Source organism: Python bivittatus, unplaced genomic scaffold (assembly GCF_059951505.1).
Source record: "Python bivittatus isolate LINGU-HERP-01145 unplaced genomic scaffold, Pbiv_v1 ctg000400_np1212, whole genome shotgun sequence".
NCBI classification, from domain to species: Eukaryota; Metazoa; Chordata; class Lepidosauria; order Squamata; family Pythonidae; genus Python; species Python bivittatus.
Window position 1 is genome coordinate 5,679,194 of NW_028277073.1, and position 18,911 is coordinate 5,698,104.

Sequence of the window (18,911 nt, forward strand, 5' to 3'; positions counted from 1 at the left end):
TAGAGGAGAAAAAGAAGGCTGTGATTTATATCTCCACTTCAGCCAAATGTTTTCCCTAACATTAGCATTGCTAAAGCCTAAAGGATATAAGTGAATAAGAAACAGCAGGAACCTGTGGCTTTATGGCAGGAACATCTGCTGTAATGAACTCCTTGCAGACTGTGTACAGCCCTCTCCATCATCAACTCAGGGCTCAGGGCTTTCTGCCAGCTCCCCAGACATACTTACAACAAGTCAAGGAGCCCACATATTAGCAGAGTAGATCTTCCATCAGCCCACCCAGAAAGCTGAAGGAAGTTTAACACAGAGAAGTACTCATGCAAAATTGTTTCTAAAGGCAATAGGACAAGGCCACTGATTTTTTTTTTTTTTTTAACATCAGTTCCTCTCCAACTCTACTCCATTTAGTCTGTAAATCACATGTCTAGTCCTTCTGGCTACAGTCAAGAGTGCTAGAGCTGTAACATCCAGGCAATCTGCACCATGAAAGTATCTGCCCCTCTTCTACCACCAGGAGCCATCGCAACTGATAAAGGCAAGACTATTTGCCACACCATCCACCCATTTACTGCCAGTTTCCCCTACTTATTGCCACAGCTTAGTTCAGTGCAGGGAGGGAGGGAGGGAAGGAGGGAGGAAAGACAACCCCAAATTTGGCAAGGGCTCAGCTGAGAAATAAAACCATCAAATTAACCTAGCTTGTGAAACTGTCCACATAATTGTCCTCTGGAATATCCCATTCAGTGTAAATTGGGGTGCAGACAAAAAATCATATCTCAAGAATCACTTTGAATATTTACATTTTATCGTTATTTATAAGCTGATGTATGAGGACTGTGCTCTAAGCAATAGCCTATAAATATGATGTCCATTTGGGGCAGAGGGGGGAAGCCCTGTGACAAACTACTGTTAAGCTTGTTCTACACTAGTTTAGTTCAACCAAATACTGCAAAACTATACTTGCCATCATCTACACCCAAGTTTGGTCAAATGTATTATGGAAATTGAAGTCCAACATACCAGGATGGCACTGAGGTTTTAGGAGGTTGTTCTAATTCAAAAGGAAACTCAGCCAGGATTCAGTAGCATTTTTCTATGAAGTTGTTAGCCTAAGGTTCTGAAGACCATATCAGATGATGGTCCAGCCAGACCTCTACTGATTATCAGTAAGAAATCTTGGAGCATGGGTATCATTCCAAAAAATAGAGGAGGGCAAATGGTGTCCCCACTTTTGAAAAGGGGAACTACAGACCAAAGTGGGAAGAGTCTAGTGGAGATTGTAAAGTAGCTTTAGTTGAAATGCAGTGAGTTTTAGAAATCAGCCTGGATTTGTCAAGAACAAGTCTTGTCAATCTAATCTTTCATTTTTTGATTGGGCAACTTCTTCAATAGATTGCAAGTACGCTATGAATATGGTATATATTGATTTCCCTAAAGCTTTATTTTTATTTCATTTGAATGCTGTGCAATCCTGAAAATTCTGAGAACCTCACTGAGCAACCCCCTCTCCCCCAAATAAATAAACCCACCTGTAAAGTAAACCAAATAAGTATCAAACTTAATGTTAAAAAGAAAATATTCAAAAACATGCAGTTGACCAAATTCACATCTTCATGCACAGCATGTCCTGCTTCTTTGCTTGATGGAATAACCAGGTCTTAAATGGTCTCCTGAAATCCAAAGGAGAGGGAACAGACCAGATCTTCATTGGGAGGGAATTCAGGGTATGTAAGTGGCAATCAAAATTGCCTACTCATAAGGTTCCATCAGATAGCATTCTCGTATGCACAGGACCCGGAAGAAGTTGAACCTATTCAATATTGAAGAAGTACCCCATGACATATTGATTAACAAATAATTGCAATAGTGTAGATAGTATGCCTGCTGGGTGGATCCACAGCTGGCTTGAAAAGCACATTGAAAGTATGTTCAGCAATGGATAGTTATCAAACCAGAATAAGGTACTGAGTGGGGGCCACACAACTCAGTTGCACAGCTGATATTCTTCAATATTTTTATGAATGATGTGGATGAGATGATTTTTGGAGTGCTTATCAAATTTGCAGATCACCCATCAAAGTCCATAGGTGGTCTGCAGTTTGTCCATGCTGATCTAGGTTAGATCTTAGAATTGTCAAGAAGCCCTTTATTAAACCTGAAACAAGATTTACAAAAGGTTGCTTAAATATGAATTTCCACCATTTTTTCATTGCTCAGGAGTCTAGTGAGATGACAAGTCAATCAATACATAAGTATCATCTTTGGTTCCCAGGTTGTAAAATGGGACAAAAATTACTGCACAAATTTATACTGTACTAAGGGAATACATAAATTTGGACCTAGGTAATAAACTAGAATCCACAAGAGCTGTAGAAGTTTAAAAGATAAATAAGGCTTTGGCGCCTCAGATTGAAGACCTCCATCATTGTTTGGGTGTTGGACTAGGACCAGGAAGACCCAGGTTCAGGTCTAACCTCATCCATGGAAGCTGGCTGGATCAGGCACTCTCTCTCAGCCCAACCCACTCTACAGGGTTGTGGCTGTGGGGAAAATGGGAGAAGTGGGTGCTAGGTCTGCTGCCTTGGGCTCCCGAAGGAAAGGCGGGATAGAAATCTAATAAATACATCAATCAGTATTAAGACTCTAGGAATGCAAGAACATCAGGAACACTTTGAATGTCCTGGCAGTTCCTTCCTTGGGCAGTTTCCAACCAAAGTGAATAGCAGATCATGCTGGTTTCCTGTGCCTGAAGTAGAGTACAATACAGGATAAGGAGATTCCTCTAGAACCGTGTTTCTCAACCTCAGCTACCTTAAGATGCATGGACTTCAACTCCCAGAATTCCCCAGCCAGTTGGAGTCCATGCATCTTAAAGTTGTTGAAGTTGAGAAACACTGCTCTAGAATTCACACAAATGACTCTAAAATGGCACAATGTGCTTCTTTTACAAATAAGCTGGGGACAAACTGGCAAGAGATTATCTTACTGCCCCTTGACAAGTTTCTTGCCCAGCTTTATCAAATGGGCACTATGTTCCAAGGCAAGCGTTTATCTTTGAAAATGTGGAGTCTGTAAAAAAGCAAGCAAGCAAGCGACACTCTGCATTTTCACACAGTACCTAAGTCACAGCTACAAGACACGCTGCTGTCACATTCTGTGCCCCCCCAATTCCTCCTCAGTTCGGCAGGATAAACCCAGTATGTCTTTTCCTCCATTTTATTTTTAAACCTATTGTGCGAGCCCATATGTTCGCCAGTTTCAAACAAGAGCCCCGCTATTTGATCATCAACAATCATCACAGATTCACACTCCTGCTGGCAAGAGTTTTCAGGAACCCTGTTCGCTGCATCCCACTCCAGATTTTCACAACTGCTTAGGCAGATGCCACAGTGGGGAGAGAACAAGGACGGCGCACGGACCCAAGGGAGGCTGCAAACCTTGTTTCTGAGCTTCGCAGGCCACTCCTGATTTGAAACAAACATCTAATCAAGTCAACAGCGTGGCACCCATTTTCTTTCTAAAGAGTGACCCCTTGAAACCCCTCTCCTTGCCCTCAGTCCCAAATAACCACCTGCTACATCGGGATCTAGCTTAGAAGCGAAGAGCACGGTGTTTCATGGATAACATGAGAGCTGCTGCCATTACAGAGTGGCACAGTAGCTGAAAAATTAGGCAATGTGACCATCTCCCTGGCATTTGCCAGGGGGAATCTCACGGGGGCAAGAAAGACATCCTAAGGGATCCCAAATGTTTGCGACCTCCTGTTTTAGGCTAGGAACCAAGCCCCAGAGGAGGGTTACGCCTTTTCAAATGCTGTCTTATGAATAGTTTTTTTTTTCCTTTCTTACGTGATTTATACATCTGCATTTTGCTCCGGGAGTTTGTTTTAAAAGCAGAGAAGTGAGAGCCCTCTCAGACTGAGAGAACTAGAACATTCTGGTGTGATTCTAATGTGGACCTTCTAAATGGTACCTTTAGGACTTCCAAGGCAGTGATACAAAATGAAGATGCCGTGTTTCTTCCCATGCTCTTCCAAAGGCTCTCGTTCCTGGTGCTACCAACCCAAATGGGGAAAGAACAGGGGCGAAAAGAACACTTGGAGAAAAGGGCAGGAGAAGCAGTGTTTTTAATTCTTTTTTACATGGAATGTTGGAGATTGCTACTGAAATTCTCTGGGTTTTTATTACAATACCAGTATCAAACCCTCTACCTTCCCTTCCTCTCTTCCCAGCCAACAAAGTCATTCCCATCAGAGACATCTTTCCATCCTAAACCACAAAGGTCCCATAATATGAAACATCTAAAGAGAAAACTCAGATACTAATGGATAGAACAGAGCTGTAGAGGACCGAAAAAGAAAATAGGGAAATAGAAAGAAGAAACCAAACCAAAGAAAGAGGCACATTTCAGAGATGCCGTGAAGGCTCAGGGCTGATACCAACTTGTATACTGACAAATTGTTGCCAAACTGACAACTTGGGCAAAATACATACATACATACATACATACATACATACATACATACATACATTTAAATCCTAGGCTGCAATATATTTCTTGCAAACACTTTCACCACTGTTTCTCTACTGGAATGGCTTTGCACAGCAGCCCTAAGCCAAAAACAAACCAGCTTTGGTTTATACCTTATTATATCTTAGTATGGTTTCCAGTGTTGCAAGACTGTTGTTGCTGTTGTTTTAACAGTCTCCTTGAACCTGTCAGCACACTTGCATCTGCTTTATATTTTCTGAGCCAATCTCTGGGTTCAACACATCACACTAACATTTGGCAAGTTTGGGCTGAATTTTTGCTCGCTCCAATTTAGAAATTGGGGTGGGAGAGAGCTATGTGGGATCATGATTTTTTACTTCCCCCACCCCCACTTCATCAAGTGTGCTTCTTGCAGGTCTCCAACAAGGGACATGGCATGAAAAAACAAAGTGATGGAGAAATCAATGCTTCTTGAATTGCTGTATGTTGTGCTCTTATTAGAGGAACACCACTGCACCAGGAAGAAAATGTGAATCTGACTTGGCCATTTGCTGGCAATAACGGTGCTCATTGATTTAAGGCCAAAGAAACAGAGAGGGCAACTTGATTAATATTTTTTAGGCTTTGCACCGGGCTGCACATCCAGCCTTAAAATGTTTTACAAAAGCAAAGAAAAAGTAAGTGTATGCACGCACCCTGAAGCATCACCCTTTCTAAAAGGCAAGCTCTTAATTATACACACCCATGCGCAGACAAATAGTGACTAAGAATATCCACGGATTAATGTTTTGCAGCATTAACGTAAAGAGTTTCAGATTTAAGTGTCAGATTGAGACTATATATGGGGGGAGGGGTGTTCAGAAGGACAAAATGCCTCTTTTCTGCTTGAAAGCTCAAAAGAAAGGAGACGTGGTAAGATACCAATCTTCATATAGCTACTGAGCCTATTTTTTTTCCTAACCTTTCCTGCAGTTATTGCCCTTGGCTATCCCCGAAAATTTTTGAAAAGGCACATTGTAAATTATCAACAGGTTAGTAGCTGCCCCCCCTCCCCCAAATACTCCCACACTATAATGGGAGAAGCAGTTTTTAGGTTTTTTGGCCTGTCAAATACAGACGACGACAACAACACACCCAGACACTTCTGCCCCACTTTTACAGAAGAAGGAAACTATTCATTCCTAGTGGCGTTAGAAAGTGTTACTGGTTTTTTTTTAGGACTTAAACTTTCAAAGTCAACCCTATTTAGAACCATACATAAATTTACTCTGTTATTCCTTTGGAAAAAAAAGTTCAGAACCTGGAACAATGCATTTCTTACATGGATCTCTGTAACACACACACACACACACACACACACACACACACACAGAGATTATATATATTATATACTTTCACGCTTCTGCTTTAATGACAATTTGCCTTACTTCCCCATAATGTGGACTGGACTGACACTTGTGCAAATTTAGCAGCATGAAATAAAGAAGTAGGAAAAAGGTAAGGTACATCAAAATAAGCTTTCCCAAGCTGTGCGTCCTTCAGATGTATTGATTTACTATTCCCAACATCCCCAACACAAACTTTCAACTGTCTTGTTGAATGGGGGGGGGGGGGTGTTGGGGTTGCAACTCAGTATGCCTGGAGGGCACCTGGTGGGGAAAGGCTAACCTACACAATCTTTCTAATATCCTTGTGCAGGATATATAAAAGTGTCAACTGTTTGCATAGCAAAAATATCAACTATGTTTAAAAAAAAAAAAGTTTCTTTCTTTCCATCCTACACATGCTTTCTATTTAACTTTTTAAAAAACAGCTTGGGATATACAGAAGTGTAGAACTACTATCAGAGATTTCATTGTCATCAAAGAAAAAAACCAGCTAGTACAGTAAATATCTATGCCCATACCAGAGTTCTTATAATTCAGAAATGATATACTTGCCTGATTATACAGTGAAGGTTAATAATGACCAACCTTGCAAGATTGTCAAGTGGATGAAATGCTTTTATTTATTTTATTTACAGGTAGTCCTAGCTTAATGACCACAATTGGGGCTGGAAAATTTGTTGTTAAGCAAGGCAGTTGTTAAGTGAGTCACGCCTGATTTTATGACCTTTTTTGCAGTGGTCATTAAGCGAATCACTATGGCCATTAAGCAAATCATGCTGTCATTAAGCAAATCACATGGTTGCCCATTGATTTTGCTTACCAGAAGCCAGCTGGGAAGGTCACAAATGGCAATCACGTGATCCTGGGATGCTGCAAGTGTCATAAGTGTGAGCTAGTTGCCAAGCGCCCAGATCATGATCATGTAACCACAGGGGTGCTGTGATGGTTGTAAGTGCAAGGACCAGTTGTAAGTCCCTTTGTTCGGCACCGCTGTAACTTCAAGCAGTCACTAAATGAATGTTCATTAAGTGAGGACTACCTTTACTAAGCAAACTTATATAGCCACCCATCTACCAGAAAGAAATCTGGGCAGCAAACAAAATAAAAACAAAAGATGTAATCCAGAACGATTCAATGCAGAACTTAAACCCTAATTAGATTAAGAAAATTGAAATACTTCTAAATGTTTGACCATTTTGTAAATCACATTTAGCCCATAGTAATTCAGGATGAATAACAGTTAGCTGGGAGCCACATTCACTACCTCTGTAGCTAATGATATGGGTAGAGAAGAGATGAACCAAATAAATATTCCTGCCAGAACATGAACTGAGCCATAGCACCTACTGTATAGAAGTGTTTCTCAACCATGCCAACTTTAAGATGTGTGGACTTCAACTCCCAGAATTCATGGCTGGCTGGGGAATTCTGGGAGTTGAAGTCCACACATCTTAAAGTTGCCATGGTTGAGAAACACTGGGATAGAGCAACATTCTCTATGGAGAAGTCTACAAGTGACTACTTAGATTAAGAGATACAGTTAGGAACAGAAGAAGCAGGAAAAGCAAACTGTGTTTAGACATTCCTTTCAGCCAGAGAATAAGAGTTGACCGGAGATCCCTCTAATACAGAAAGAACGATGTTCCTTCAGTATGTGGGACTTCAGCTCCAATCCCCCTCTTAGGGAGGAAGAACCAAAGTGCTGAATTCTGGGAAATGAGTGACATGAACTCTTTTGATTCTTTTGCCTCCTGACCCTGTACTTCCACAAATGATCGTTCTCCCTTTCCTAGTGGTAAAAGGAAGAGGTGGAAGAGTCTCTTGCTCTTCATTCTGGGTAAACAGCCCAGCAGTGTGGAGCTATTAGCTCAGCCTTCCCCAAGCTGGTGCCCCCCTCCCAAACCAGCTGGGAAATTATGAAGTCCCATCATTACAGCTGGATTAGTTCAACTTCCATGAAAATAGAGGCAGGGAAGTAGCAGTGGAATTTTGGAACTCATTACTGTATTTCAATATCAGGAACTTCCAGAATACAAACAATATATAAGGTTAGCCCAGAAGTTAATTAAGGAAGAGAAGCATCAGTGTTTTCTTATGTTAAAGATCTGGAACATAGGAACTGGAAAATCCAGGCTGGGGGTAGCAGGGTTTGCACATATGATTGAAGTTGGTATATTCTGCAAACTCTTTTGGCATTTTAATTATATTGTAAAAACAAGCTTTCCCTTTCAACATTCTCCCACAAGACATGTCTGCCCCAAGATGCTTCTGGCCATGAGCAGACCAAAGCTGCAGAATTATCTGGTGACACATTGTGGTGCCTATTGCATTATGCAGGCTCCCTGTGCTTTTACGAGGAGGAAGGAAAATGGCCAGTAAAGTTAAAGAGGCTTCAAAGTCCTTTTCAAGGAAACTTATAAATTCTTTGGCCTGTCACTGCCTGTCAGGGAACACCAAACCCTTCACATTTATTGCGAGGATCTGTCCCAAACTCTGCAGCCATCAGATTTTATGGTTTCCTGACTTGTGAGATACACAGGCAAGGACATCCTTTTGTATCTACACTTAAAAGGAAACTTCACATCACCCTCTTCTTGCCTCCCATGCTGTAAAGTTACACTGCACAGATAGCATATAGTATCTAGATCCAATGACAAATTGCCAGAATGGGATCAGCACAAAGCAAGAAGACATTTATCTTAAATGCCTACCTCTTAATTCAAGAAATGCTTGGACAGCCTTGGCTCAGGAATTAAGAGAACCATCTCTGTGCATGCTTAGTGATGCTATTATTTCAAGCACAGGTGTGTGTTTGTGTGTGAGTGAGCAAGAGAGCAAGCATGCCTTTGGTACGCATCACCCTTCCCCAACTTCTTGCCCTCCAGAACTATAATTCTGCAGATACCCAGAAAGCTTTAGCTGCAGGCATCACTTTGCTGTGGACCAGTGTTTCTCAAATTTGGCAACTTTAAGATGTGTGGACTTCAACTCCCAGAATTCCCCAGCCCGGAATCTTCTGGGAGTTGAATTCCCCACATCTTAAAGTTGCCAAGTTTGAGACACACTGCTGTAGACCAACTGGAAGAACCTCAGGGATAGAGGACACACAAGAGGCAAAGCAACAAAAGTGTATACATTTAGAAAAGCTTCAAGTTTCCACAGTACAAGCATTACAATTTCTCTACATTCTAAAAAGAAAACTAGTCCTTGCTCAAAAAGGTTAGAAAAGTTAAAAGCCTGTCCCTATATCAATAAACTGGATATACCCTCATGGGGTAAATGTAATTCAAGCTGGTATTTGATGTAGTGCTGGAGAACCAGAAAAAGCACTTCTTAAGAGTTTAAATTATTATTGTCTTCATGTCATTTCCACAGTAAGAAGTCTGATGCCTGAAATTCAAGCAATAGTTCCACTTAGCATGACTATTAAATAAAAGAGTGGATTGCTCAACAGGCTTATCATTTGCTCAGCCAGCAAAAGGGAACATCAATAAGGTTCAAATACAGCTCAAAGTTGGAGTTAACAGCAGGAGCAGCTAAAAGCCACTCATACTATTCTATCCTATCCTTTCTTTCTTTCCTATTGTCATTTATCCCTAAATCAGGTTATTTGAGACAGTATGATTGTTTTTTTTTTTTAAGGAACCAAGCTCCTACTTCAAAATTGGAGTTTTATTATTATCCTTCACCATCCTCTCCATTTTTCCTATCTTCTAGCAGATGACTGGGATGCAAATGAAGACCATGCTCTGGGAGAAGTCGGTCCTTCAGTTCAGCCCTCTTCAGCTGTATAACAAAGCATATTTAGAAATGTACAAGGAGAATTTCTTCCAGCAGAAGTCCTATTTTACATTCCAGAATCCCTTTAAACACTGTGCTCTTCTCATTCTCAGTCCTTTCCCTCTATCATTAACTGCAACTTCAAAATAGATCTTTAAAGTACCAGACTCAATACAAATTATAATTTGATTCCAGTTAATTACAAGCCAGCTCTTTGGAACCAGAGCAAACAGCACCCTATAAACAATGCATCCAGTGTACTTAGTAACAGCTGCTCAACACACATAGTAACTATCAGCAATTAGGAACATTCTCATCCATCATCAGTTTTCACCAAAATTGTCTTTGGATTATCTTGTCAGAATGGCTTGGCTTCATACTGAATGGACCACCCCAAAGAATCTGTCCTTAAACTACTATCAAGAGAACATGAAATAAAAAATAAAGGTGTTCTACTCAGTTCACACCAGAGATTAAATTGAGGGGAGGGAGTTAAAAAAATGAAGAACATTAAATTTTTCACTTTGCTCAAAATCATCCTTTCCACTGAGGAAAAAATATTCTTGAGGGGTGGAACAAATATATATCTACTGAATTGATATATTTATGGTGAAAGACTCAAACCATTTCAACCAAAGCAGCATATCTTCATTAACTAAATGGTTGTGACCATATTTTTCCACCAAAATCATTATCTCTATTAAACACACCATCATTGTTTCAGCTATATAATCTGAAGAAATTAAGGACTCAGAAAGAGCTCATGTATGTTTTTAAAAAACGGACACTCTAAAATTTTTGGGTTTCTTCCCATTTAATACATTTGCAGAAACCATTCCATCTTCCCCTTACACCCCATTTTGACACTCCACTCCAAGTTTTATACTAAAGCGAAATCCAACAATTTCTTTGGCTTTATAACACAAAGACACACATACGTGTAATTCTTAAATGCATCCCCCAAGGTATGTCTCATTGAATTCAGTGGAATTAATTCTCCCAATAAATTTATCCCCTGGCCATTTTGATAGACCTCAACCCTAAAGCTCTCTGAGATGGCAATAGGAATCAGTTCTTTATATGTTCCACTGGATTTGCTTCTAAATCAAAAATCATTTCCAGGACTTACTTCAAGGTAAACAGGTACAGGATGAGATTATAGCCTGTGGATCCCAAGTTAATTCCAGTTGTATTAGAATTAAGTCCCCTTGAGTTCAAAGTTCTTCCTCTCCAGAGGAAAGAAATGTGCATTTGGGCTGCAGCTGAACACAGCCAAAGCAGGCTGAGGTCAGCGGATCAACTCAGATGAGCAGTCCAGTCTGAGAACTACCATATCTGGGCAATCATAGCATAGCAGCAAAGAGGTACAGAAAACTTTGTTGCCATCTAGTGGCCAACTGGACTTTTGCAGCCCAGCTTTATCTGAAGTATGCTATTTTGCAAAACAAGGTCAGATCAAAGGTTCTGTCAAATAAAATGCATCCCAGGAACCAGGGGCTCCATTCTAGCCTGTTTCCCCTGAATGAAAGGAAAGGTAGCAACATTAATTCTCCTGGCATTTTTTCTGTACCTTTACTACACAATGCAAACAGACCCTGCAGATATCGGGCCCCTCATTGTGTGGTTCTGAACATACACTCTTTAAAAAGTCCAGATTTTCCCAAGAGCCATGATATTATTTCTCACTCCTTGACCTACAAGTGTGCCCTGTTCATTTTTCTCTTGTTTTAAAAAGTACCAGAGCCACAATGGTGGATTAAGTCAGAACCTGAGTATCAGGAAAATTTTACACCTTCTCTTCTCTTTTCTTTTTTTAATAATCAGATATCCCTCATTCTAAACCTTACGTGGTTACTATGTCTGCCTGGTGAGGATGTAGAAGCTTAGAGGCCAACCGCACATCTTTGAACATAAATGGCAGTAGGAAAATCTCTGGCACTTGTGCCAAGCCCGGGTTCACCCTATATTTGAAGAGCTGAAGCGAGCTGGTAGTAATGTTCCCAGTCAAATGCCCGCAGCACTGAGTCAAGCCGAAGCAGACCTCCGAGGACAACACCCCAAGTCACCGAAAGCAGCCCCCAAATCCCTTCAAGCCGAGCGGGGTTGTTCCACATGCAGAGAAGAAAAAGTTTGCCTCCCTGCCAGTTCACGGCCTCTCCAACTCCGCTTCTAGGGCTCCTCCGCGCACCTACCTGCGAACAGACCGCGCGGAACTTCCCAAGCAAGTCGGAGCAGGGTCGGGCTGCGGAGCCGAAGCTCTGTCGCCGCCGCTTCTCCGCGTTTGGAAACCCCCCGCTCCCCCGCTTTTCCCTTTGGTCCCCGCCGCGCGCGCAGCCGTAAGTCGCGCCTCCTTCGCTGGGTCCCAGAAATCCTAAGCGCGCGTCCTCCTTTCCCCGCTTTCCCCGCCGGGTCCAAGCACTGCAGGAAACGTCGCCTTCGCAGCCGCGGGCAAAAGAAGCCGCGGCTGCAGCGCAGCGTACTTTGGGGTTTTACCGAGCGAGGAAAGGAAGAAGGGGAGCCACTCGGGACAGGGAGCGCGCAAGGCACCTTTTCCTCCGCCTTTCGGCTTCCCCCACGCCGGGTCTCTCTTGGGGTCCGCAAACCTGTTCTTAAAGTCCGGGGCGCGTTAGCGGCGCCGCTGCAAGAAGCAAGATCCAGACGAGGAATAGGATGGGAATAGGAGTGGGAACGGGCGAGGGGGGCAGATGAGGGCCGGGGAGCCCAGGGGAAACTTTACAGATCGGGGGAGGAAGGCGGCCCCTTCCGTTCCCCCCTTGGAACCGAGTTCGGAATGAAGCATCCGCGAGAAGCAGCGCAGCTATCAGGACGCGTGTTTTTCTCCTCGCGTTCTCACGAGCCGGGCCGAGATGGTAGCGGATGGGCTTACCTGCATGGCAAAGTCTCAGGTTGCCAACGGCCATCAGAAGCAGGGCGATCACCCCGGGGCCAGACGCTCCTCGGCTCCAGGCAGAAGGCATCGCGCCCGGCTAAGGCGGCGGCGGCGCCGGCGCCTCCCTCGCTCTTCCTCTCGCTGGTCTCCAGAGGCGCCCTCCTCTCCGAAGGAGGCTCCAGCCTCCCCACACGAAGCCCCACCGCTCCTCTTCCTCCCCCTCCTCCTCCGGCAACCCACAACTTTTAAGCCAGAAAGGCAGCGGGAGGCGAGTTGGGGCAGCGGGTCCCTCCGCCGCCGGATCTCTCCGTCCGTGCCAGGCTGCGGCGCTCCTCACTCTGCCAACTTGGTACCACAGCAAAGCCGGCGGGTCAGAGAGGCAGGCGCGGCTGCTGCGCGGCTCGCATCCCTGCAGGCTCCTCCTCGCTCGCCGGACCGCCGTGGCTCTTGTCAGCGAGCCACTTCTTGCCTCCGATCGCTGCCCAGCCTCTTTCGACAATGCCAAGGTGTCCCGCACGCAGAGAAGCCCAGGAGCGAGAGGAACTAGCGCGGGGCTCCGCAGGGGAGGCCAGAGACGGGCGGAGCGCCGGAGCGAACCGAGCGAAAGGGGGGCGCGAGGGAGCTCGCGACGGCCCACAAACTCACAGGACGAGGTAGGGCTGGGCGGAAAACGCGGCGACGCCGCGCGGCTCGCAAACCGCGGAGCTGGAGTCTCTCCCCGCGCTGGCTTGGCGGTTCGCGATCAGACCCGCAAGCCGTCGTCGCGTGTTCTGCAAGTCGTTTCCCCACGCTTGGACGCTGGCCTTATTCGGCGTGGCTTCTAATAAACTGGGCCGGACAGACGGCAAATCTAACAAGTGCTTTTTGGCTCTCTCCCCAAAGCGTGATATCCGTAAAATGCCATCGATCCCCACAATGAAGTTGCTTTGTGACCAAGCAGAAGCAACATACTGTACAGAAATGGTGTTTTTCTAGAGCACCTGGAAGCAACGTCCAGGAGCAAGACATACTGTGATTCGGGGGTGAATTGTATTTAAAGAGAATTTCGGGCTGTGGTCATTCCCACAGGTCTTCTTACCAAGGGGTGACCCTGGGTGCCAGGTGCTTTCTTTAATCCAAGGTAGCTTCTGATAAGTACATTAAAACCAGACTCCCTGATTCTATGCTCACCTAAAGACAGCTGCTTCTTCCTTGTAGGCACAAGCCCGCACCTCAAGTTAGGATATGCTGACAATTTATCTGTGATTTATTGCCAAAGATAAATGAAGAATCAGATGGGCTGAAACAATGCACATTTAACATAGTTTATTTTTATATCCAGTGAACTAGCTTGACGCCCTGACTTCAAGGGTGCAAAAAATCAGAAATCTGATTGCATTCCCGATTTTTGCCACCATAGACTGACATGATTCTTCTCCTGCAATGACCTCAAGGAACTGTTTTACTAAACAACATAGAACACTTTCCCACTAAGATCTACAATGGAGAAAGGATGAAATGGGATTGAGTTATGAGCGTCTTTCCTAGATTCAGACCTTATGAGCGTCTTTCCTAGATTCAGACCTAACAGAAACATTTGCAGTTATTGTTAAGAATTACAGCCAATGCCAGAGCTGTAGGATAAGAACCAGAAGTAGTCTATGCCTATACATTTGACCAAATCTGTGCTGTCCTTTTGGATAGACCTTGAGATTCTGATGAACAGAAGAGGGAAAAAGGTCCAGGGGAGATCATATACTTCCTGGAGTATAAACTTTAAAGATTACAATGTTGGTGGAAGGCAAGTGTTGCTCCTCTCTTTACATTATATCAACTGAATTTTAATCTAAAAGAGTTGGAAAAGCACTCTCAGTGGGTATGGGAGAGATGTTTACTTCATTAAAGTAGCACACACAGATGCATAGAATGAACAACCAGAAAGCTGCTTTTTTGTTGATAAAGGTAAAGATTTTGAAGAGCTGAACTTAATGCTTGGTGACTATATGCCTATATTCAACCCAGCTACTTTTTTGGCCAGAGTACAGAAATGGTATGCCCTTGCCTTCTCCCAGAATGTAGCATTCTACAAGGAGTCCACTAAGATGAGGAACAAGGAGTATGATGTCTGCTCTCTTGAGCTCCTAGGGACAAGGAGGAATATAAATCTAACAAGGAATCTGGGCCCTGCAGGTGTGGTGAGAGATGTTGGGAGTTGTAGTTCAGAAACAATGAAAAGGCCAGAAGTTCCCCACCCTTTAAGCCAGTGTTGTCCAAACTTGGCCACTTTAAGATGAGTGGACTTCAACTCCCAGAATTCCCCAACCAGCATGGCTGTCTGGGGAATTCTGGGAGTTGAAGTCCACTCATCTTACAGTGGCCAAGTTTGGACAACACTGCTTTAAGCAGAAGGAAGCAATGTTCTTGACTGGAAAACGCTGGGCTTGGGGGTAGCAGTTACTGTCTCCAAGATGTTTCTTCTGCTTCTTTCCTTGGAGAGGAGGACAGACTGTCTCCTGTAACCTGTAGATTAGCCTGCTGATCTCAGAAATGTTATCAGACAGAGAACATTATCCTAGCAGTGAAGCAATCCAACACTGAAGGGAGATTCGGTTGCCAACCTAATTTGGCTTTGGAACTGTGGGTGGAGGGAACAGACAGTCATCTTATCTTCTGGCTTGGGTAGAATTCAGTGGTGGGGAGGGCACTGCATTTATTTCCCTCTTCACTGGCCTTTGAAGAAGCACTTTCAGTCTTTGGCTTCAACTGGTGCTAACTATTATTGTTCTGTCCTTCTGCTTTGATCAAAGAGATGTGTCAGGCAGTTCAATAGAAAACAGGCTGGTCATATATATATACATATACATACATACATACATACATACACACAAAATAGGTGCCACTTAGCTTAAATATGTGCACTTCAGTTGCAACTTGACACCCAGTAAGTAAGCCTCTCTGAAAGTGGGTCTTGCTTCTGAGAAGACACCACTGAGAGACCCAAAAAAATCCCTCGGTGCTCAGCTATTCTTATTTCTGTTCAGACTTCATTGCATCTGGGCTCTAATACAAGTTCTCCACTTCTCTGGATGGGTGTGATCCCCCTCTGAGACCTACGCAACAACTAGCATACAGCTGCTGCTCAAAAACCTATTGAATGCAGTCCTGGCTCTTCTGCCCAGCTGTGTAGTAAACTCCACAGGCCATGAAGTGGTTTGACTCTTGGCCTATGAGTTATTGCTCTGCCTGTAGAGCAACTTTTAGCTGTTTCTCCGGCACACGCAACAGGAAGTAACTGCTTGTCAGAAAAAAACTCCCAAAGGCCTGAAGAGTTGGTTCAATTGCTGAGTGTTCAAAGAGGAGGGGTCACCACAATCATAACATTTTGGGTCTTTGAGAGTTAGAGTTTGTGGAATAATATTGCAATTGAGAACTGGGAAATCCTTACAAGGAAGTAACTGCTACCTTGATCAGCCTATCTAGATCAATCTAGGAATACAGTTGTGAACTCAAGAAGGCTTACTGTATTGTCAAGCAAGGCTGTGATCTTAATCAACTGTGGAAAAAAGTTCCTCTGAATTGAATGGGCTATTTCTTCCATTTGTTTGTTTGTTTATTTATTTGAGTTTTCCCCACCTTTTGTACAGGAGCATAAGGAAGAATACAAAGAACTCCTACTCTGTTCCATAATAAAAGCCCTGGGAGATATGCTGAGCTGAGAGAAGACTGGCCCAAAATCACATACAGAGTTTCCATGATTGGAGGTGGATTAGAATCTGGGTTTCTCTGCTCCTGGTCCCACACCTTTAATACTATACCACACTGCATTTGAAAACTCTTATTAAGGAAAAAGCTGTATTAGATTCTAAAGTCACTCAATATCTCTTTTCCTAGTGCTTTTCATCCCACTGGTTTAGCTTTAATTTTACAACTATTTTTATTCTGTTTTGTTTTCAGTAGAGGTTAATGATGTCTTTACTATGTACTATGTAAGCTGGCTGGAGCTATTAAAAGAAGGATGACATAGCAATTTTCCAGATGAAGAAATGATTAAAGAATTCTTGTATTAGTGTTCACATTCTCCAGAATCTTTTATTAGACAAATTGGCAAGCAAAGCAAAGAGGTAGTGTTATGAAGAAGGGGTGTGTGGGAGGGCACCTGCTGCTGAAACACTAGAGGGCACCGAGGACACTTCCACATCACTCCTGTTTTCATCCTCCAAAACCTGTGAAACAGTTTAGAACCAACCCAAGAGTTGAGTCACACATTGCAGGTGATCGTGAAATGCTGAGAACACAACAGCTGATCCAAGGGACTCCAGTCTGGGAGTGCAAAAACGAATGCTTTAACCTGTCCAACATCCATGTCCAAATTGCTCATCTGGCACCAGTGGTGTCCATGGGTGTGTGTGTCAAAAAAAATCAAGAAAGTGGCCACAACCATATGACCAAAACCCCACCCCTTTTTTACATGTGTAAGAGAATTGCTAAAGCTCTGTCCCCTTGGATCAAGTGAAAGGAGGTCAGCCCTTCGAGGCAGACCAGAGTAGGAAACCAAAGTTATGAATGCTAATACTACTTTCATTATAGGGTTACAGGAACAGAATCTTGTAAGTCTGAATGTGCTTCTTCCTCCTTCCCTTTATCTTCATGAGAACTAGGAAGCGTCAAGTCTGAGACACTTTCTCAAATTACATGTCTGCCTCCAACTCAAATTTCTTTTATCTGACCATTGCCTCGTTTGTGGCTCTTCCTCCTGTTCCTCAAGGTTATTCCTACCGTCCATTACATCAGAGCTGAGAGATGCCAGCATTATGAACAACAAGAAAGAGGGAAAGTATAATAATCAGCAACAGGAGCTCCACTCTTTCAACTGCAAAATGGAAGACAGTTGTTTCCTGCTGATCATTGGCCACTCTCGTGAATTTGCTAGGAACTGTCTGGCTAATTTGGGGACAGGGCACAGGTTCTTCTTCCTTGTTATATTTGCAGTGTGAATTGAATCTTTTGCAAAGACAGTTTGCCTGCCTTTGGATTTAGTGAACCAAGACATCTGGGTCTGAATGTTGGTCTGAATATTCTGGAAATAAACAACTTTCTAACTGAACTGGCTAGGTGTGATTCCAGCAAAGAATGATTCAGCCCGTTACACCCAGTTCTGAGTTCCTACACCCTGATAAAAAATCCAGTGACTTTCAGTGGGGGACTGGCTGGATCACCTGTTGGGAAGATTGTTAAGAATATTCTCCCATTTTTCTAGTAAGCAAAACTGAGATATTACTCAATTTATTGTGATGAATGGATTAGTTATTGTTATAGTTGGGCAAAGGGTGACAGCACTGCTTGGCAGATTCTTTTCTTCTTGTTCATTGCCAACAGAGGACTGTTTCACAGAGGACAAATTTATTACACCAAACGTGTGTATGCAGAGAAAAGGAAATGTGGATCTGACATATGTAGGGAAGCAACAGAGGAATAGCTCAGCCTATTAATATTCAGCATCCCTAAGTAAACATTTCCTTCTGCTCCCATTCTTTTTTTAAAGATGGGATTTTGAATATAAGAATGCAATCTGGAGCACGTTTACAGTAATACAACATTATTTTTTCCCTCAGCCTCCTTGCTTTCCCCCACCCTTACTAGTTGCTGGGAATTGGTCTGCTCCGAGCCAGTGTGTTTATTATATCATGGAGGGAAATAGAGGTCACCAAATTCTTCAAGTACAGGAAGCATTTGAATTAGGTTTTGTCTATGACGGATGAAAGCAGACAAGATTAATATTCTGAGGTGGGAAAGAATTCAAGGAAGGAAGGAAGGAAGGAAGGAAGGAAGGAAGGAAGGAAGGAAGGAAGGAAGGAAGGAAGGAAGGAAGGAAGGAAGGAAGGAAGGAAGGAAGGAAGGGAATTCACAGACTGCTTTTTACAAAGATGACAACATGAAGGTTAAAAGAAGAGGCTGTTTGCATGTTGTTGATTACTTTTAAATACATCTTCCTCCTGAGTAAACAGAGAAATTACTGCTTTTTGCAAAGAGATTTTGAAACCTGAAGAGCAATGATGGGACTGATTAACCTGAAGAAGCCATTGCTACTGTTTGAAATCTCCTTCAGAAGCTTGTGAAGATGGCTACTTCAGCCAAATGTTTTCCCTACATGGAGATTCACCCAAGACACGTTCCAGCATGAATCTCAGCAACAGATCTAGCTTTGTGGCAATGCACACATATCACCAGGTAAATTAGATCATTTTTTTTTTTCAGGTTTCAGTTATACACATAACATCCATTTATTTCACTTATATACTGCCTTTCCTTCAGGAAATTAAGAACCATGCTACACAGTATGGTACGTGAAAGAACCATGAAAAGATTGCTGTTTGTTTGACTCC

General features: G+C 43.2%; 1 protein-coding gene across 1 annotated transcript in view; it reads right to left on the reverse strand.

Moving 5' to 3' along the window:
• UNC5B (unc-5 netrin receptor B) overlaps positions 1-12,921 on the reverse strand; it is a 184,591-nt gene extending 171,670 nt beyond the window's left edge. The window contains exon 1 of the mRNA XM_088144363.1: positions 12,547-12,921. Within this exon, the coding sequence (XP_088000489.1) occupies positions 12,547-12,637 (91 nt within the window). The 5' untranslated portion in view covers positions 12,638-12,921. The remainder of the gene's footprint in view (positions 1-12,546) is intronic.
• Positions 12,922-18,911: the final 5,990 nt, after the last annotated feature.